The 23,006-nt window shown below is 38.6% G+C and overlaps 1 protein-coding gene across 2 annotated transcripts in view; it reads left to right on the top strand.

The window, feature by feature from the left end:
* Nucleotides 1-23,006, top strand: part of rmdn2 (regulator of microtubule dynamics 2) — a 79,811-nt gene that overhangs the window by 4,173 nt on the left and 52,632 nt on the right. For both annotated transcript variants that reach the window (XM_079634612.1, XM_079634613.1), the window contains exons 3-5: nucleotides 7,509-7,683; nucleotides 9,580-9,682; nucleotides 11,602-11,662. In XM_079634612.1, coding sequence (XP_079490738.1) covers nucleotides 7,509-7,683; nucleotides 9,580-9,682; nucleotides 11,602-11,662 — 339 coding nt within the window. The remainder of the gene's footprint in view (nucleotides 1-7,508; nucleotides 7,684-9,579; nucleotides 9,683-11,601; nucleotides 11,663-23,006) is intronic.

Here is a 23,006-nt window from a genome sequence, read left to right as displayed (position 1 = left end):
ATATCCAAAAGCTGATTTGTTATTTTAAGCCGCTTGGTTTGTGCAATTTCGCCTCCACGTACTCAAAGTGTAAAAATAAAGGAAGCCCTGGAGGCGTCTAAAGAAACGTCTCTGCGCTCAGTTTTCATAAGTTGTTTTATATGTCTGTTTTGAGCATTTCTAGACCATGACTGGGTTTTGTGTTACTCAATGCTCGGTTATCATGGTTTTGAGCAGCTACTAGGATGTGTTTTAACACCACAATGCAGTGCAGAAAATTGATTCAAGAGCGTGTGTGTGTAGTTTGGTCCTTGGGCCGCTTGGGCTTCAAAGGACCGTTCATCTGTCAAAACAGTTTCCTCCTTTCTGTCTCTCTTTAAAGCGCCGGCCGGCCAGTCTAAAAGAGTGACTGCTGATGAGTTATCACAGGCTAATGTTTACGGTCTCATGTAGGAACTTGCAATTCTGTCAACGTTCCTACATTGCTAGAATGAAATCACGTCACAGCTCGCCTTAGTTGTTGAAGGATCTTAATACTCGAATGTTTAAAACGATACCATTTATTATGTTTGATTGCTGTAGATTTAGAAAAGGTTATTGTTTACATAGAGGCAGACAGGTCAGATCACTCCAGCTCTTATAGGATGGAAATGAATGAACGCTCTTTAATGAACTGTTCTGCTAAACGGACTGTGACGTTTATGTGTGTGACTGTATAGTATAGCTAGAAAGGAAATGTTTTTGAAGATGCAGACAGCACATCAGTGTGTTTGGAGTTTAAATCATCTTATTGAGGTGTGACATACAGATGCTCAGACCTATAACTTCCTTGTATTTGTACTTAATTAATCGTTTATTTGTGACTTAATGTGGCGTCTCACTTGCCGACTTGGCTTGGGGTCGGTAATATTTTTTGATGATAATATTTATAGACTCTTATGCCCACTGAGGCGGCATTTATTTGATCAAAAATACAGTAAAAACTATAATATTTTGAAATATTATTACAATTTAAAATAACTGTTTTCTATTTGAATATGTTTTAGAATGTAATTTATTCCTGTGATCGCAAAGCTGAATTGTCAGCATCATTACTCCAGTCTGCAGTGTCACATTATCCTTCAGAAACCATTATAATATGCTGATTTGGTGCTCAAGAAATATTTATTATTATTATCAATGTTGAAAGCAGTTGTGCTGCTTAACATGTTTGTGCAAACTGTGATATAAAAAAACAGGATTCCTTGAATAGAAAGTAAAAAAGAACACTATTTATTTGAAATATAAATGTTTTGTAACATTATAAATATCTTTACTGTCACTTTGACCAATTTAATTTGTTTTTGCTTACTGAATAAAATAATTAATATATTTCCCCCCCAAAAAAGTTTTCCTGACCTCAAACTTTCGAGGAATAAAGCACTGTTTGTGGGTTCAAACTCCCGGGGGAGCTGATGAAGTCATCTGAATGTGTGCACAGCCAGTGAGTGTTGGGATGGTAACCGCATTCCCCCTGAGCAGCTCTTCTTTTGAAAGTGTTTGCCTTTGTCTTGCATTTTAAAAGCGTGAGTTTTAATCAGTTAAATGGAGGTGTTCAACATAACTACAGTACAAACCTTCACTCTTTCACTGTTTGGTCAATCTAAAGACATCATAGATACCATAAAAACCATACTGTTACTTTTTACCATGGTAGTGCGGTGCTATGCTTGGTTTCTGACAGTTTATCATGATCTATATGATACTATGGAAGACCAACTGTAATTGTCATGAGTATAGTTCTTACATCTTAAATGTACAACTGCATCATAACTCAAGCTACTGCTACTGTCAACTCATGCTACTTGTCCACAACATTGAAGCTGGCCCCCTTTCAAAACAAGTTTGGACACCCCTGATTTAAAACATGATTTTAAAGCCCAAATATAACTTTGTGCACTAAAGTGTCATATATTTTATTATTATTAATAATATGCCTACTTTTAGTGGTGATATGTGCCCCCTAGAGAATTTGCGAAACATTTGTTACCTTTTATAATGGCTTTTTTCTTACATTAAAATATGATGTTCCATTTGTTGAAACATTTCATCTGAATCAGTTAATTTCATACACTCTTAAAAATAAAGGATTGCCTGATGCCATAAAATAACCATTTTTGGTTCCCCAATGAACCTTTCAGCAAACATTTATTTCTTAATCTGAAGAACATTTTAATATGATAATCCCCCCCAATCCTGGGGCTGGACAGTGTAATATACATTTTAATGCTGTTGATTATTTTATCATCCGCATGTTTTGAGTAGGCACTAACTCCTAAGAGAAAATGTCCCTGGCTCATTGTAATAGATCTACAGTATTGTGGGTCACGCTGGAATGATACCAGAGATGAGCTTCAGTGCTGGAATGTGCTGATTTATCTGATGATCAGCAACGTTCATTAACACCTCCACTGAGAGAACATGCTCAGCCTACAGAAAGGAAGACTTTTGCTGATGAATGGGAGGATCAATGAATGAAAACATACAGAAAGAACATATTTGAGCCTATATTAGGCCTATAACTGACTGCTGAAAGAATGTAACATACTTTGTTTGCCTATAAAGTGCATTTAAAAGTCCATTGAAAAGAGTGCAACATTTTATTTCATGGTAACAATAAATAAATTTTCTTTGTTTTTTTTGTTAGGCCTATATAAAACAGAATGAAGCAAATTTCAAACAGGCGACAAATACGAAAAAATGCTAATTAAATGAACCACGTTTTTCAGGTACAGGTTTATTTAAAGCATATACATTTATTTAACATATTTTGTTGCTTGATTAACTTTGGTGACACAGACAGGTATTTAAGGCTGCTGACACTTTAAGGCCGAATGCTTGGATCTACCGGTAATACTACTGACATATATCCGGTATTCACAGAGTGGTTAAGCCATAACTGACTGTATTTTTGTGAGATACTCCACATGTCATGATTTGCATTTTGACAACTGTGTCTGTATCTGACCATTCACATGCAAAGAGAAGTGAATTCGGGATTGCACCGAATGTTTGGCAACCAAAAAATATTCGTCCGAAATTGCTTTTTTTTTGTGCTATATTCGGCCGAATAATTTAGGTTGCCAAATATTCGGTGCATCCCTAAGAAGCAGAGAAGTACCGTAATGCAAATGGAAAGGCAAACGCTAATGATGTTGGTTAATGTTTGTCCGGATGATGCGTCAGATCTGATTGTACAGCCAGATCCTTGACAGTTGTTGATCTTTGCTGAGGACAGATGTGAGACGAGCCCTTGAACCCACCGTTCTGCTCATGGCGGCCACACAAAGAGGCAGATAAAAGATTGGCATCGGAATAATCCTTGTGGAAGATTCTGTTTTTCCTGGGTGTGGCTGCATCCTTCAATCCAGAGGATAGACAACTTCATTCAGATTCTGGCTGTGCAATATAGCAACAAATAAATAAATGCATGTATTTTTGGCAACATTCGCAATGTTAATTCTCTCTTCCATATATTATGGCCTTAAAAAAGTCTTAAATCCGAGCATTATCCCTTAAAACTAATCTTTGATAATCAAAATGATTAAAACATTTTGTTCCTGTGAAAATAATTTCTTCATGCCTTAAATTAGCTTGACTGTAACTTTACACCTTTACTTCATTTAGTATCTGTGGAACTATTAATATGCAAATTAGTCCCCGCCTCCACTCACTCACACCAGCTCGGATCCTGCCTACCTCATCCTGGTCAACTTTAGTAAATGCTGCTACACAATGGCAAATGGAAATATTGGTTTAATTCAGTCATAAATGTTTGAACTAGAAACTGTTTGAGAAGAAGAGGAAGACTTGTATCAGAATTATACAGGTTCATCCACAAGTGGATGTATCAGAACGACTACATTATCAAACAGCTAATAATGTCTTTCTAATGTTACACAAACCATGTTCTCGTTTGAATATGAAAGTAACTCTTTATTAAGAAGGGGAAATTCCCGATAAATAACCATTTACATGCTTAGGACGTTTGCGTTGATATACAGGGAGACTTCAGATATAAAAACGGTGTTTTGGTAGGCAATGTTTTTGCCATTAAATCATATAACTTCTCATTAATTTAATATAACTAGGGAATACCAATATGGTAGCTCGGTGGCTTCACTTTGTATGACATAATGAGCAATCCAGTTTTCTATATAGATCATTGACATAGACATATAAAAAACATTAAAAACGTAAATTCACAAAGTCATGGCATTACATTTTGCATGCACTGCTAAAAATGTATATAGCTCTGAATATTTGTTTTGATTTTTAAAACAAATATCTAAACATCTTTAAATCGGGATACATTTACTTGAGATGCAAAATGAAGATATGACTATAGTTTTCTGTGAAACTGAAAAAAATAAATAAGTAAGAGTTAAAACAAAAAGAAATATGTCAATGGAGTATACACACTTGTTTGATTTTTCTGAGCCCATTGGCAGATATTATTTGTTGTTGCTTTTAATCAAACATTTTGATCTAGGCCTATTTCACAGAAAACAGGACTACTTATGTTATGATTTTTCTTCTCAAGTAAATGTATCTTGATTTAAGAATCTTTAGATATTTGCACTGGAAAACGAGACAAGACATTTTTTTCCCATGGCAATCATTTGGTACAGTAAAAGTTACGTCCATATTCTAGTGGTTATGGGAGCAGAGGTATTCAAGTAAAGTATGGGTATTAATGTGAATTAAAAGTAATGGAGATCAGTAGGATGTTGTATTTCGAAACTGATGCTATACATACTAACTTCCTAGACATTTAAATGTACGAACATATTGACATGTTGTGTTCCTTTCACTTTATTCCTTAAATTTTCTTTTCTTTACTAAAGTCATACAAAAATCTAGTTTAGTTTAGAATAATTCACATAGAAAACACTAATATTTTGATATATTACCGGTATTACAATTTACAATAACTGTTTTATATTTTAAAATGTCATATTATTCCAGCTGAATTTTCAGCATCATTACTCCAGTCTTCAGTGTCACATGATCCTTCAGAAACCATTCTAATATGATGATTTGCTGCTCAAGAAACATTTCTTATTATTATTATCAATGTTGAAAACATCTTTTGCTGCATAGTATTTTTGTGGATGCACTGCTGCTTAAAAGTTGGGGGAAATACGATTTTATCAACATTTCAGCAAGGACACATTCAATTTATCAAAAGTGACAGTAAAGACATTTATAATGTTACAAAATACAAAATTACAAATGAATGCTGTTCTGAAGACTGGAGCAATGGCTGCTGAAAATTCAGCTTTGCCATCACAGGAATACATTACATTTTATTAATACTATAAAACAGAAAACAGTTATTTTAAATTGTAATGATTCTTGTGTTTTTTTTTCCCCTTTGCCAATGCTGCTCGATGAGATAAATAAATGTAGTGTGTTTTGGTGTTTATTTGTTTATGTGCTGCTCAATTTAGTTAGTTTTGGGATGTGACTCACAATTTTGTCCGTATGACACTGCAGAAGAAGAGAAGACAGACATTGCAGAGGTAGAGTTGCCAGTATACGTTTAGCAATAATGAGGGTCTGTGAAAGACATCACTTCAGACAGACAGATAAGAATGGCTAAAACGACTCAGATCTCTGGCAGTTAACATGTAAATATAGCCCCTGAAATCAAAAACATCCTGGCAGAGTTAACACTGAACTAGATTAGAAGAAAGCTCTATCACTAAGTGTATCTTTGATTCCTGGGGCTGTAGGTGATCTCCTTTGAATGTCATGAGCGACCTTCGTGTATGTAACGTTGAAGTGCCCTCGGAGATTCCAGCTCCAACACATCCCTGCAGAACTATCGCTCGCAGTCTCAAATGTTCTCACGAACAGCATATGACGCAAATGCTGTAGGTGCCAGCACTTAATGGAAGCCTTTTATGTTTTCACTTTTTGTCAAGTCTTTCATTTGTACCTTAACCTGCAATTAATGTTTTTACGCACTCATGTCAGCTGCTGAAAGTGTTAGTGCACACCTACATTGAAAAGGGACGTTCTTTTTTCAAAATGATGAACTGAGAAATACAATTTTCCTTGAGCTTTTGACATATAAGAGGTCGTCATACTATAAGAATATCCTATGGGCCCTATCTTGAACCCAGCGCAATTGACTTTATACACCGACGCATGTATCATTCCTATTTTGCACCCGCGCACAGCGGACTTTTCCCTCCACAGACGCACGTCGGTAAATTAGGCAATAAACTTGCGCTCCCGGGGACGGTTCAGCGAAAAGAGGAGGCATGTTCCGGCGCAAACGTTCCCTGGTGCTATTTTGCAGTTTTAGAAAACCATTCCACCACTGACCAGGAAAAGCCCAGTCTAAAGACAGTGGTGCGTTGTGCGTTAGTCATATGGTATTTTAAGGGCGCATGCTTGGCCATTATGCACCGTGTGAACAACGCGCATACACTTTGATTCTCTAATCTAAACAGACTCAGCAGTTTTCATTTTTGCAAATCATACATTATTACAAGGAAACATATTAACACACGAGGGAAATCATTGTTGTGTCCATGAAGATGTGAAAAAAAATAGGCATAAATCTAGCTCACACATTTACCCAAATTATTATACGCCTGTTTAACCGAAGCTTATTTGGGTGGGTTACTCCCATCCCCATACAATGTCACTTCTCTGTCTTTTACGGCCCTGACAAGAACGTCGGTCTCCTCGGCTATGAATCGCTCCTGGCGTGCGTCTGGCAAATCCGCCGTTATAATAGCAATCCACCATGGAACAAGCGCGCCTGCTCTTAAAGGGAATGTGAGAGGACGCTCTGGTTGGTTTATTTCACGTTACGCCCAAACCACACCTATGAATAATGAAGCTACTTCAGAACAACCCATTTTAGATTTGCGTCGGGCGCAAGAGTAATTTATCCCGCCGGTATAATAGCAACAGCGCCCGGGATCCGCCCACAAAGTTACTTGCGTTTAGCGTTTGATTCTTGCGTTTCAGATCGTTATAATAGGGCGCTATAAGTTTCAGAACTGAAAACTTCCTTGTTAGTCCAATAAAAGCTTTTATTGACACCAGGCACAGCAAACGACAAGTTTTTCAAAGTGGGGATCTATGACGTCAAAGGGTATCAAACACCTTCTCCGCAGAAGATCAACGCCTACTTCAACACCGCCTGTTTAGCCCCGCCCCATAAAAACCGAGCGTTTCAGGATCTAGGCTCAAAGGCAGGGTAGAAAATAGCCTATTACTTATTCATTTTGATGTTTTTGAATGTAAAAACCAAGCGAATGTCATAAGTTGACCTCAGACAACCATATTAAAAAATTTTTTAAAGCCAGTTCATGACCCCTTTAACGCAGTTACCATGTAAGTTACATCCTTGTTGTCAAGAAATGACATTTCTGTAAAACATAGCTAAAGCTATTCAGTCTCATCAGAAGCCAATGTCATCACAATAACAGGTGCATGATCACTGTCCTCTTTACTGTGTGCTACAGATATATAACCGCACTGACCGACTCTGAGGAAGAGGAAAGTGACGATGAACGAAAATCGCTGCAGGAACCAGTGGATGAACTCATGGCTCTGTTGCAGAAAGCAGACCGACTGCACAGCTGTACCGGGGCAGAGAAAGCACAAGGCCTGAATGCTCTGCTGGAGAGGAAAGAAGAGGTATGTAAACTTCCTTCTGAAAGTTGGGTGTCAGGGCTCGTTTTTGTGGAAAAAAATGTTTTAATTCAGCAAAGGCAAAGCATTGAATTGATTCCAAGTGACAGTAAAGACATTTATAACGTTACAAAAGATTTCCATTTCAAATAAATGTTATTTTTTTAAACCCTACTATTCATCTGAGTATCTTGAAAAAACATATATCACGGTTTCCACCAAAAAATTAAGCAGCATAACTGTTTTTAACATTGATAACAATAGGAAATGTTTCTTGAGGGCCAGATCAGTAAATTAGAATGATTTCTGAAGGCTCATGTGACACTGGAGTAATGATTCTGAAAATTCAGCTTTGCCATCACAGGAATAACATTTTGTCACAATAAGGTCAAGACATGGCTGATGTACACCTGTGAGAGGATTCGTGATATCTTGAATATTGTTGTCATGGCAACACATCAGACTTTAATATTCTTTTTGGTTGTTTTTGAGACTCTTGGTTTAAATTGCATGAAACTCAACACACAAACCAGAGTTATCGGCCAGTAGACATGGGCAAAGCCTTAAGAAATGGGCTTGTAGGAAGGGCTTGACTAAAGCGACTTGACATCCAAATGGGTATTGGATATCTTGAACGGTGTTGCCATGGCGAGGGATTAAAGTAATGACAAAAAGGGAAACTGGAAGAGTCTCATATCTTCTAAATGATACATTTTACACCATTTATTTCTATATAAAATAATATAAATAAAAAAGTGAATTCATGCTGTTGAAAGAAAGAAAGAAAATCAAATGAAATACATACTATAAGCACTTGCATTTATAACACTTCATTCAACAACAACAACAGCTTGTTCCTTGCATCATACATCATTACGCCATTTCTACGTCATTTCACATGCACAGTACTTTCCAGTTTCAGATCCAATCCTATCAAGTGTTTACATAATCTCGATCGGATTACTAAAGGTTTAACCACCGCTTACAATCCGAATTAAATTTTAAACGTATTTGGCCAATTCATTCCGATTGACGTGTTTACATGAGCCTTTTTTTATTCTGACTCTGCAAGTAGTCCGGTTACATTCAAATTATTAGGGTTCATGTAAACGCAGCTATTGTTTTCAGACATAATTCATTACTTTTATTAGCTATTGCATTTTGATATACAGTATATACTATAGTATTGAGTCTATTTTACACTCTTGATAGTTTATAGTTTAACCCTTTTATTGCTGTGTGGTTTTGCCTGCATTAGGATAATAAATCTATTAGGACTTAGGATCTGTTTCTATGTTTTAATGGCAAAATGCCTTTATTCCTAAGAGATTTCTTAGATATAACCAGTTTATTTGAAGTGCACTGATAACATAATTTTATATAATTAGTTTAATAATAAAGTTAATAAAAAATATATAAAATACTTTCAGATCAAATAATAACTTCACATTCATTTGAAAGTGACCTTTAACATCCTATAACATAAAAATGCATCTAAATTTAAATGATCTCATGGATGTGGCTGTTATGGTTCATGGTAGTGGTAACAGCTGCTGCAGTAAATGTGGTGTATTGAAAACGATTTTGACATATCTTTTACATTTTCACGCTTTAAATTCACATTGCCCGCCATGCACAGTTGTCCTAAAGCCTCCGGGGTGGAGGTGGCGCCGGGGCTTAGACCCGTCATCGCTGCTTGCGGTTATATTTTTCATTTTAAATAATATTTCACAATATTGCTGTTTTTACTGTATTTTTTAATCAAATAAATACAGTCTTGGAGAGCATATTATACTTATTTTTATTTTTAATTTTTTTTACGTCTTATTGACACCAAACTTTTTAATATAGTGTTCTGGTTTAGTAATAAAAGTTACGCACACGTCATGTATGTGCTTACAGTTTGATCAGAAGTGGCAGTACCTTTGGCGGTTGTCCAGAGCCTATGCAGATGCACATGATTTTGCCATGGACCTTGCAGAGAAGAAGAGCTACGCTGAAAACGGTAATCACCGCTTTCATGATTACGGGTTATGTAAATGAATATATACACTGTAGACATTTGAATTGGGAACTAAATCATATGACATAACGTTGAATTAAAATGAAACTTAAACTTAAAATTAAACATTTGGTGGCTTTTCTCAGCAAATATCGATTAAGTAGTAATTAAGTAATTTGATTGAAGTAGATTAAAATAGTTAAATAATGAACTAATTAATTTATAACCCATCTTGACTTATTCATGAAAACACTCTTACTTTGGGTGCACTCTCCATCTCTGCCTTCGCTTCCTGTTCCTTTTTGTTCTTCTCTCCTTGCTAATTAAATGTAACACAATATCAACTCAGTCCATGTGTGTATGGAGGGACAGGATCAACTAGTTCAGTTTCTGATCCTTCTTTTCTATTGTGTCTTTAATTGCTGTTCTCCAGTCACTTCTCTGTATGAAAGCTTCATTAGCTATGTTTCCATCCGAAGTTGCGAATTTAACTTGTGCACAGATTTGGAATACCGCATAAAACATGTACTAAAATCCTCAAAATATCGGCGAATGCCACTGTGACTTATTTATCCCACATCATAAATGACTTGCATTGATGACGAAACGCAATAAACAGCCCGGTCTCACCCCAAAACGTCATATACTGACGGGTCTTGACCATACGTCAACATACGACGAAAAGGGTACCCCTATAACGTCAATATGAGACGCAGACACAAGCGCACCAGCAGCGCCTCCTAGCGGTCCCCTAACGCATACCTAAACCCAACCATACCCGAATCGTCACACATGGACGTTAAAGGGTACCCTTTTCGTCGTATGTTGCCGTATGGTCAAGACCCGTCAGTATGTGACGTTTTGGGGTGAGACTGTGTTACAATAAACGCTGTCATGTTATCTTGCATTCGGATGCCTGTCCTCAGTTGCATAACACAGTGGTTCTCCACTGGTTTGGCCATTGTGACATACACACACGTACCATCCATTACTTAACATAAACATAAATTGTAAGAATATCACTAAGAATGATGAATAACTGTATAAGGTAAGGATATTAGCAGCCCCAAACAAGTATTTGCTAATACAAAAAAGTTAATAAGTTGGTATAATGACCACAGTCATCAAATATATAGAAAATAACAAAATATAGAAAATAACAAAATAAATGAAAACAAAGTGGTATTGTGGAAACTACTGAAACTACATTTACCATGATGGTAAATACACAACACAAACATGTAAACTGTAAATAAACATATGGATACTGATCCTGATAAATAGAATGAACATCCTAAATCCTTCCCAGCACGACGTACCAGTTAGCTACGTAATGTATTGGTACATCTTGGCAATTTCATGACTTACTAAACGTAACTACGATGTTACATGCTTGTGATTTGCTCTTTATAGTGAAGTGATAAAGTTTGTTTTTCTGAGGTGAGTCTATTTATTATGTCATATTGAAATTGACAGATACATCTACGACAATATCTTGTTTGTTGTTTTAATGATGTGCAATCTGATATTGAGCATGTCCCTCACTTTACAAAGAAACACCTGGAGAGTGCACACATACTGGTAGGTTAGACAAGTGCGTTTGCGCATTTAGTGCACGCTTTCACTGCCTGATTTAGTCTATTAAAATGCATTTAGAATGTCCCCGATATTCAAGATAAGGGGGCAAAAATACCTCTGGATGTCTTTTATGTGTTTTGTTGCCCATAGAGGGATTTATTTGGTAAATTTGTTTCAATTGTAGTTTGTACAATTGTAGTAATTGTAGCATGTCTATGAGCAGGTGTGTGATCATCTTCTGCAAAAGGAACCTTTGAGTTTAGTTGTATTTTAGGCTATAGGAGTGATAACAGGTCGGATGCTGCTGGAGTGCCAGGTTTATTTCGTTGGATTTTTCATTTCAGGGAAAAAAGTTGGTGAAGAGGCAATATCCATCAATCCACTGTGTCCAGAATGTCATCAGTGGTGAGTTCATGTATTTAATTCATTTGTTGTCCAATTAGGCAGTTTTTTTCATACTAATTTTACAACCGCGTGATTGAATAATTGTTTTAAGTTTCGTAGCAGTATGAGTGATCAATTTGTGGCATGAGTTGTCAATTTATGAATTCTCAAATATGAACATTTTGAAAAAAAAAATTAGAGGGGAGAACAATATGTAGCAGTATGATAGCAGTAGAAAAACAATTAATGGTAATCTTTATTGTCATTAGGCATGTCATGCTAAGGTTGACATAATTGCTCAATGGCGCTTTTTAAGTGGTGCTTACTACATAGCCAAATGACGTCCATCTCCCCCTCTCTGGACGTAATGTGGAGCCTGACCTTGTCCAGCTCCACTTTTGTGGACCTAATGGGTGGAGTTATAATGGGTGGAGTTATATTTAGCAATATGGATATGGTTGGACTGTCTAGATCGACTCATTACGTCCAGTGAAGGGTAGTTCGTCAAGCTCCACCCATTGGCTCTGCAGTGAGCATGTTTCAGACAACTTGGATCATGGACCTTCACCGCTGCAGCGCACTCTCTGCCTTCCGCTATTTTCCGTATGCGTTTTGTCCATAGTAATTTAGTAATGTAAAGTGGCGAGACTGGCTGATGGTTTCCCGGGCACCGCACACAGATGCGACTAATCATAAATCAAGTTAATTTCATTAATCAAGTTATTTTCTTTATCGATAATTAATAAATTTTATTGAGTAGTTGTTGCAGCCGTACTAGAAACTTTCAACTTTCAACTTGTTTTTTCCCATCTGCTGTGGTGCCTGTGGTTTGATATGTTTTTTGTTTTTTTTTGGCTTATTTAAAATAATCTATTTCTCCTATTTAAAATAATTAATTCCCAGCGCTTCCCGTACCTCTTGCTGACAACTTTTTGCATAGTGTAGACTTGACTGTGCCATTATATGGCCCTTTTTCCCCCTCAACAATTTCAATGTCCTCACGTTAGATTCGAGAGGTTTGCAAATCTGTCCCTCATAAGTGAAACATATTTACATACTTGTTTGTACCACCTGGGCTCCTGTGTGTGTTTGTGGGTATCTGCATATATATGTGGGTGTGCTTGTATGTGGGTGTCCTGCACCGGAGGTGATTTTCAGGACTGTCCCTCTGGATATACTCATCTTACAAAACTCTCTTGATAGCATCACCACACCCCAGGAATGTAAACACATGCAAAGACAGCCCCAAGCTGACATGACACACACACACCTTCTTAATTGCAGTTGCTTGAAATTTCTGTGCTTTAATTCCATAATTAGTGTTTATACACTACTGTTTAAAAGTATGGGGTTGTTTTTCAACATTCATAATATCAAAAATGTGTCTTGCGCACCAAATAAAAATAAAACAGAATGGTTTCTGAAGGATTATGTGACCCTGAAGACTGCAGTAAAGGCCCCGATATACTTCAAGTTAAATCGAAGAATGAACTGGTGTGATGTAATTTCATACAAAATCAAGCCACAACTAAGTTCGTTTGGAGTTTGTTTAGGGAGTTCGAAACAGCTTCTGGACAAGTTTTCTCTGGTTGGCAAACGCCTTCATACCACCATTGGTCCGTGGCGATTACATAATAGGTGTAACTCTAAGGCTCCGCCTTCTTTGATGTGGAAATCTTCTCCGGTTCATTTCCTCTGATGAGTCTGTCAAGGTCAGACATCCACGAGTAAACATAAACACTGTAGAGCTGCTTTATAGTAGATTGAAAGCAACACTGCCACTGTTTTTTTTCATGTTTAATACTGTAAAGCTGTTTGATTTAAAGTCGGCATGAAATCAAAATTGACCCTATTTACTTTGTTAGCGGATATTACTAGTCTTGTGGTGAACAATTAATCCGTGCAAGTTAATACACGGAAAAAAATTGTATGCCGAAGTTATCTTTAATCAAAGTCTGAAAAGTTACTTCCGGGTCTGGAATGGCGTTCTTTTCTGATGACATAGGCTTGATGGCTTGGGTTGGTTAAACGCTTAACCACTCCCCTCGAACCGTTACTCTGCTATGGGCGAGAGATGGAGAGGAGGAGCGCTGAAGTAAAACCCTGCCCTCTGTTCAATATTCCCTTTCACTCGGAAATGCGTCACAACACTTGAGAAAAGTCGTTTGCAACTTCCGGTTCACGCGGACTTTAAAGCAATCTTTTGTATAAACTGCTTTATAAATAAAAGTGACGTGACTACTTGATATGAGTGTCGAGCTCGTGCAAACATCCACATCACTATGATCAGATGCTTTCATAACTACTGTTTTCTCACTAATGTCATTAGGGGCCAAGCCCCGAAGGGGCTGAGGCACCTATTGTATCCGTTAGTTTTATTAGGGGCCATGCCCGTAGGGCAAGGCACCTATTGTATCCGTTAGTTTTATTATTAGGGGCCAAGCACTGAAAGTGCGGAGGCACCTATTGTTTTTGTTGGCGTTCTTATTATTATTAGGGGCCAAGCACTGAAGGTGCGGGCACCTATTGTATCTGTTCTGGTTCTTATTCTGCTTCTTTTTCTTTTTCTTTTTCTTTTTCCGACTGGGCGTCTATGGCAGCCTATAGAACCGTTTGCGGGAAACTTATGAAAATTGGCACAGTGATAGAGGACATGCTGAACTATCACCATAGCAAATTTGGAGTCTCCAACTCATTCCCTCTAGCGCCACCAGCTGTCCAAAGTTTCACTCATGTTTATGCTAATAACTTTTGAACCACAAGGGCTAGAAACAAAATTCTTTTTTCCTCTGATTTCTGAGCTCACGACGATTCGACTGCACCATATGACGTCATTTTCCGTCATAATAGTTTTCCCGCCATTTTGAATTTTCCGAAAAACCTACTTTTTCGAACTCGTCCTAGACGGTTTGTCCGATTCTCACCAAAATTGCACCAGATCATCTTCAGGCAGTGCCGACAAAAAGTTATGGAATTCAAGTTGATTCGCTTAACCGTTTTTGATAAACGTACAAATCAATTTTACGTAGCGCTTGCGAAAACAGACGTAAGGCTGTATCTCCGCAACGCTTTATTGTATTCAGACCAAACTTGGTACATGTCATCATAAGCATGACCTGAGGCTACATGCAGCGTTTCGGCGCAGCGCCACCTACTGGTCCGGAGATATGAAGAATTTATATTTTTGCTTATAACTTCTGAACGGTTTGTCCAAAAATCACAAAAGTGGTCTCGTTAGATTCAGGACGTCATATTGAGTTGACTGATATCCAATTTTCCCATATCGGCCATTTTGGCTGTCGGCCATTTTGAATTATGTACTAAAATGCTGTATTTTATGAACGCATGAACGTATCGTTACGAAACTCAGTATGGGTCATCAGTACAAGGCCCTAAAGGTACTCAAAAGATTATGAGACAGCGCCACCTTTTGGTCAAAAGTTATAATGAAATTTTCAAAAATGCTAATAACTTTTGATTAAATTTGCCTATAGTAATGACACTGATCTCAATAGATTCCTTGGGTTATGCTGAAAACATAGATACCAATTTTGCCATTGTCAGTCAAACTTCCTGTCCGCCATCTTTATTTTCTTTTAAAACCTACTTTTTCGAACTCCTCCTAGACCGAACGTCCGATTTTCACCAAAATTGGATCGTGTCATCTCCAGACCGTGCCGAGTAAAAGTTATGGATTTCGTGTCGATAGACGAAACCGTTTTCGTATACCGCTGTGGCAAAGTTGAGGCATGATGCCAAAATGACTATTCAGGCTTTATATCTGCAATGCCTTGACATATTGACACCAAACTTTGTAAGTGTCATTGTCACTTCACTCTGACCACATCACATCAGTTTCGTAACTGCGCCACCTATTGGTCGAAAGTGATAATCATATTTTTAGTTATTGTATGTGATTTTTCAACCATTTTGCCAAAATTCATCTTCAAATGTCTTTAATTGCTCCTTCCTGCAGTTTGTCTCACACTTTCAGCCATGTAGGCATATCTCGTCGTCTGCTTTTGCGCTTGGCCCCGTAATGGCTGCTTGCAGCTATTTAGGGGCCAAGCACTGAAGGTGCGGGCACCTATTGTATCTGTTCCCGTTCTTATTCTTCTTTTTCTTTTTCCGACTGGGCGTCTATGGCAGCCTATAGAACCGTTTGCGGGAAACTTATACAAATTGGCACAGTGATAGAGGACAGCCTGAACTATCACCATAGCAAATTTGGAGTCTCCAACTCATTCCCTCTAGCGCCACCAGCTGTCCAAAGTTGCACTCATGTTTATGCTAATAACTTTTGAACCACAAGGGCTAGAAACAAAATTCTTTTTTCCTCTGATTCCTGAGCTCATGACGATTCGACTGCACCATATGACGTCATTTTCCGTCATAATGGTTTTCCCGCCATTTTGAATTTTCCGAAAAATCTACTTTTTCGAACTCCTCCTAGGCCGTTGCTCCGAATTTCACGAAAAATTAACCAGATCATCTCCAGACCTTGACGACCAAAAGTTATGGAATTCAAGTTGATTCGAATTACCGTTCTCGAATACCGCGCAAATAAATTTTACGTAGCGCTTGCGAAAACAGACGTAAGGCCGTATCTCCACAACGCTTTATCGGATTCAGACCAAATTTGGTACATGTCATCACAAGCATGACCTGAGGCTACATGCTGCGTTTCGGCGCAGCGCCACCTACTGGTCCGGAGATATGAATAATTTATGTTTTTGCTTATAACTTCTGAACGGTTTGTCCAAAAATCACAAAAGTGGTCTCGTTAGATTCAGGGCGTCGAGCTGAGTTGACTGATATCCAATTTTCCCATATCGGCCATTTTGGCTGTCGGCCATTTTGAATTATGTGCTAAAATGCTGTATTTTATGAACGCATGAACGTATCGTTACGAAACTCAGTATGGGTCATCAGTACAACGCCCTAAAAGTACTCAAAAATTTATGAGACAGCGCCACCTTTTGGTCAAAAGTTATAATGAAATTTCCAAAAATGCTAATAACTTTTGAATAAATTTGCCTATAGTAATGACACTGATCTCAATAGATTCCTTGGGTTATGCTGAAAACATAGATACCAATTTTGCCATAGTCAATCAAAGTTCCTGTCCGCCATCTTTATTTTCTTTTAAAACCTTCTTTTTCGAACTCCTCCTAGACCGAACGTCCGATTTTCACCAAAATCGGATCGTGTCATCTCCAGACCGTGCCGAGTAAAAGTTATGGATTTCGTGTCGATAGACAAAACCGTTTTCGTATACCGCAGTGGCAAAGTTGAGGCATGATGCCAAAATGACTATTCAGGCTTTATATCTGCAATGCCTTGACATATTGACACCAAACTTTGTATGTGTCATTGTCACTTCACTCTGACCACATCACATCAGTTTCGTAACTGCGCCACCTATTGGTCGAAAGTGATAATCATATTTTTAGTTATTGTATGTGATTTTTCAACCATTTTGCCAAAATTCATCTTCAAATGTCTTTAATTGCTCCTTGCTGCAGTGGGTCTCACACTCCCAGCCACTTTGGCATGTCTTGTCGTCTTGCTTGCGCTTGGCCCCGGTGATTGCTGCTTGCAGCTATATTTAGGGGCCAAGCACTGAAGGTGCGGGCACCTATTGTATCTGTTCCCGTTCTTATTAGGGGCCAAGCACTGAAGGTGCGGGCACCTATTGTATCTGTTCCCGTTCTTATTCTTCTTCTTTTTCTTTTTCTTCCGACTGGGCGTCTATGGCAGCCTATAGAACCGTTTGCGGGAAACTTATACAAATTGGCACCGTGATAGAGGACAGCCTGAACTATCACCATAGAAAATTTGGAGTCTCCAACTCATTCCCTCTAGCGCCACCAGCTGTCCAAAGTTTCACTCATGTTTATGCTAATAACTTTTGAACCACAAGGGCTAGAAACAAAATTCTTTTTTCTTCTGATTCCTGAGCTCACGACGATTCGACTGCACCCTATGACGTCATTTTCCGTCATAATAGTTTTCCCGCCATTTTGATTTTTCCGAAAAACCTACTTTTTCGAACTCCTCCTAGGCCGTTGCTCCGAATTTCACGAAAAATGAACCAGATCATCTCCAGACCTTGACAACCAAAAGTTATGGAATTCAAGTTGATTCGAATTACCGTTCTTGAATACCGCGCTAATAAATTTTACGTAGCTCTTGCGAAAACAGACGTAAGGCCGTATCTCCACAACGCTTTATCGGATTCAGACCAAATTTGGTACATGTCATCACAAGCATGACCTGAGGCTACATGCTGCGTTTCGGCGCAGCGCCACCTACTGGTCCGGAGATATGAATAATTTATATTTTTGCTTATAACTTCTGAACGGTTTGTCCAAAAATCACAAAAGTGGTCTCGTTAGATTCAGGGCATCGTGCTGAGTCGACTGATATCCAATTTTCCCATATCGGCCATTTTGGCTGTCGGCCATTTTGAATTATGTGCTAAAATGCTGTATTTTATGAACGCATGAACGTATCGTTACGAAACTCAGTATGGGTCATCAGTACAACGCCCTAAAAGTACTCAAAAATTTATGAGACAGCGCCACCTTTTGGTCAAAAGTTATAATGAAATTTCCAAAAATGCTAATAACTTTTGAATAAATTTGCCTATAGTAATGACACTGATCTCAATAGATTCCTTGGGTTATGCTGAAAACATAGATACCAATTTTGCCATAGTCAATCAAAGTTCCTGTCCGCCATCTTTATTTTCTTTTAAAACCTACTTTTTCGAACTCCTCCTAGACCGAACGTCCGATTTTCACCAAAATTGGATCGTGTCATCTCCAGACTGTGCCGAGTAAAAGTTATGGATTTCGTGTCGATAGACAAAACCGTTTTCGTATACCGCAGTGGCAAAGTTGAGGCATGATGCCAAAATGACTATTCAGGCTTTATATCTGCAATGCCTTGACATATTGACACCAAACTTTGTATGTGTCATTGTCACTTCACTCTGACCACATCACATCAGTTTCGTAACTGCGCCACCTATTGGTCGAAAGTGATAATCATATTTTTAGTTATTGTATGTGATTTTTCAACCATTTTGCCAAAATTCATCTTCAAATGTCTTTAATTGCTCCTTGCTGCAGTGGGTCTCACACTCCCAGCCACTTTGGCATGTCTTGTCGTCTTGCTTGCGCTTGGCCCCGGTGATTGCTGCTTGCAGCTATTTAGGGGCCAAGCACTGAAAGTGCGGAGGCACCTATTGTTTTTGTTGGCGTTCTTATTATTATTATTCTTCCGTTTCTTCTTCTTCTTCTTCTTCCGCCATTGAAGTCTATGGCAGCCCTATGAACCGCTTGCGGGAAAGTTGATTTTATTTGACATTCTGATAGAGGACAGTCCCAACATTAAATACACCAATTTTGGTGTCTCCAACTCATTCCCTCTAGCGCCACCAACAGTCCAAAGTTTCACTCATGTCTATGCTGATAACTTTTGAACCACAAGGGCTAGAATCAAAATTCTTTTTTCCTCTGATTCCTGAGCTCACGACGATTCGATTGCACCCTATGACGTCATTTTCCGTCATAATAGTTTTCCCGCCATTTTGAATTTTCCAAAAAACCTACTTTTTCGAACTCCTCCTAGGCCGTTGCTCCGAATTTCAAGAAAATTGAACCAGATCAACTCCAGACCATGACGACAAAAAGTTATGGAATTCAAGTTGATTCGAATTACCGTTCTCGAATACCGCGCAAATAAATTTTACGTAGCGCTTGCAAAAACAGACGTAAGGCCGTATCTCCACAACGCTTTATCGGATTCAGACCAAATTTGGTACATGTCATCACAAGCATGACCTGAGGCTACATGCTGCGTTTCGGCGCAGCGCCACCTACTGGTCCGGAGATATGAAGAATTTATATTTTTGCTTATAACTTCTGAACGGTTTGTCCAAAAATCACAAAAGTGGTCTCGTTAGATTCAGGGCATCGTGCTGAGTCGACTGATATCCAATTTTCCCATATCGGCCATTTTGGCTGTCGGCCATTTTGAATTATGTGCTAAAATGCTGTATTTTATGAACGCATGAACGTATCGTTACGAAACTTAGTATGGGTCATCAGTACAACGCCCTAAAAGTACTCAAAAATTTATGAGACAGCGCCACCTTTTGGTCAAAAGTTATAATGAAATTTCCAAAAATGCTAATAACTTTTGAATAAATTTGCCTATAGTAATGACACTGATCTCAATAGATTCCTTGGGTTATGCTGAAAACATAGATACCAATTTTGCCATAGTCAATCAAAGTTCCTGTCCGCCATCTTTATTTTCTTTTAAAACCTACTTTTTCGAACTCCTCCTAGACCGAACGTCCGATTTTCACCAAAATCGGATCGTGTCATCTCCAGACTGTGCCGAGTAAAAGTTATGGATTTCGTGTCGATAGACAAAACCGTTTTCGTATACCGCAGTGGCAAAGTTGAGGCATGATGCCAAAATGACTATTCAGGCTTTATATCTGCAATGCCTTGACATATTGACACCAAACTTTGTATGTGTCATTGTCACTTCACTCTGACCACATCACATCAGTTTCGTAACTGCGCCACCTATTGGTCGAAAGTGATAATCATATTTTTAGTTATTGTATGTGATTTTTCAACCATTTTGCCAAAATTCATCTTCAAATGTCTTTAATTGCTCCTTGCTGCAGTGGGTCTCACACTCCCAGCCACTTTGGCATGTCTTGTCGTCTTGCTTGCGCTTGGCCCCGGTGATTGCTGCTTGCAGCTATATTTCTTCTTTTTCTTCTTTTTCTTCCGACTGGGCGTCTATGGCAGCCCATAGAAGCGTATGCGGGAAAGTTGTTTTGGTTTGACATTCTGATAGAGGACAGTCCCAACATCAAATACACCAATTTTGGTGTCTCCAACTCATTCCCTCTAGCGCCACCAACAGTCCAAAGTTTCACTCATGTCTATGCTGATAACTTTTGAACCGTAAGGGCTAGAATCAAAATTCTTTTTTCCTCTGATTCCTGAGCTCACGACGATTCGATTGCACCCTATGACGTCATTTTCCGTCATAATAGTTTTCCCGCCATTTTGAATTTTCCAAAAAACCTACTTTTTCGAACTCCTCCTAGGCCGTTGCTCCGAATTTCACGAAAATTGAACCAGATCAACTCCAGACCATGACGACAAAAAGTTATGGAATTCAAGTTGATTCGAATTACCGTTCTCGAATACCGCGCAAATAAATTTTACGTAGCGCTTGCAAAAACAGACGTAAGGCCGTATCTCCACAACGCTTTATCGGATTCAGACCAAATTTGGTACATGTCATCACAAGCATGACCTGAGGCTACATGCTGCGTTTCGGCGCAGCGCCACCTACTGGTCCGGAGATATGAAGAATTTATATTTTTGCTTATAACTTCTGAACGGTTTGTCCAAAAATCACAAAAGTGGTCTCGTTAGATTCAGGGCATCGTGCTGAGTCGACTGATATCCAATTTTCCCATATCGGCCATTTTGGCTGTCGGCCATTTTGAATTATGTGCTAAAATGCTGTATTTTATGAACGCATGAACGTATCGTTACGAAACTCAGTATGGGTCATCAGTACAACGCCCTAAAAGTACTCAAAAATTTATGAGACAGCGCCACCTTTTGGTCAAAAGTTATAATGAAATTTCCAAAAATGCTAATAACTTTTGAATAAATTTGCCTATAGTAATGACACTGATCTCAATAGATTCCTTGGGTTATGCTGAAAACATAGATACCAATTTTGCCATAGTCAATCAAAGTTCCTGTCCGCCATCTTTATTTTCTTTTAAAACCTACTTTTTCGAACTCCTCCTAGACCGAACGTCCGATTTTCACCAAAATCGGATCGTGTCATCTCCAGACTGTGCCGAGTAAAAGTTATGGATTTCGTGTCGATAGACAAAACCGTTTTCGTATACCGCAGTGGCAAAGTTGAGGCATGATGCCAAAATGACTATTCAGGCTTTATATCTGCAATGCCTTGACATATTGACACCAAACTTTGTATGTGTCATTGTCACTTCACTCTGACCACATCACATCAGTTTCGTAACTGCGCCACCTATTGGTCGAAAGTGATAATCATATTTTTAGTTATTGTATGTGATTTTTCAACCATTTTGCCAAAATTCATCTTCAAATGTCTTTAATTGCTCCTTGCTGCAGTGGGTCTCACACTCCCAGCCACTTTGGCATGTCTTGTCGTCTTGCTTGCGCTTGGCCCCGGTGATTGCTGCTTGCAGCTATATTTAGGGGCCAAGCACTGAAAGTGCGGAGGCACCTATTGTTTTCGTTCCGGTTCTTATTATTATTATTATTAGGGGCCAAGCACTGAAGGTGCGGGCACCTATTGTATCTGTTCCCGTACCAAAAATAATTCTTCTTCTTCTTCCGCTCTGGGAGTCTATGGCAGCCCATAGAACCGATCGCGGGAAAGTTGTAATGGTTTGACATTCGGATAGAGGACAGTCCCAACATTAAATACACCAATTTTGGTGTGTCTAAGTCATTCCCTCTAGCGCCACCAACTGTCCAAAGTTTCACTCATGTTTATTCTAATAACTTTTGAACCACAAGGGCTAGAAACAAAATTCTTTTTTCCTCTGATTCCTGACCTCGTGACGATTCGATTGCACCCAATGACGTCATTTTGCGCCATGAAAAGTTTTCCGCCATTTTGAATTTTCCGAAAAAGCTACTTTTTCGAACTCCTCCTAGGCCGTTGCTCCAATTTCCATGAAAATTGAATCAGATCATCTACAGACCATGCCGACAAAAAGTTATGGAATTCAAGTTGATTCGAATTACCGTTCTCGAATACCGCGCAAATAAATTTTACGTAGCGCTTGCAAAAACAGACGTAAGGCCGTATCTCCACAACGCTTTATCGGATTCAGACCAAATTTGGTACATGTCATCACAAGCATGACCTGAGGCTACATGCTGCGTTTCGGCGCAGCGCCACCTACTGGTCCGGAGATATGAAGAATTTATATTTTTGCTTATAACTTCTGAACGGTTTGTCCAAAAATCACAAAAGTGGTCTCGTTAGATTCAGGGCATCGTGCTGAGTCGACTGATATCCAATTTTCCCATATCGGCCATTTTGGCTGTCGGCCATTTTGAATTATGTGCTAAAATGCTGTATTTTATGAACGCATGAACGTATCGTTACGAAACTCAGTATGGGTCATCAGTACAACGCCCTAAAAGTACTCAAAAATTTATGAGACAGCGCCACCTTTTGGTCAAAAGTTATAATGAAATTTCCAAAAATGCTAATAACTTTTGAATAAATTTGCCTATAGTAATGACAC

This window comes from Phoxinus phoxinus (genome assembly GCF_949152265.1).
Source record: "Phoxinus phoxinus genome assembly, chromosome: 14".
NCBI classification, from domain to species: Eukaryota; Metazoa; Chordata; class Actinopteri; order Cypriniformes; family Leuciscidae; genus Phoxinus; species Phoxinus phoxinus.
This window is presented reverse-complemented; position numbering and strand designations above follow the sequence as displayed.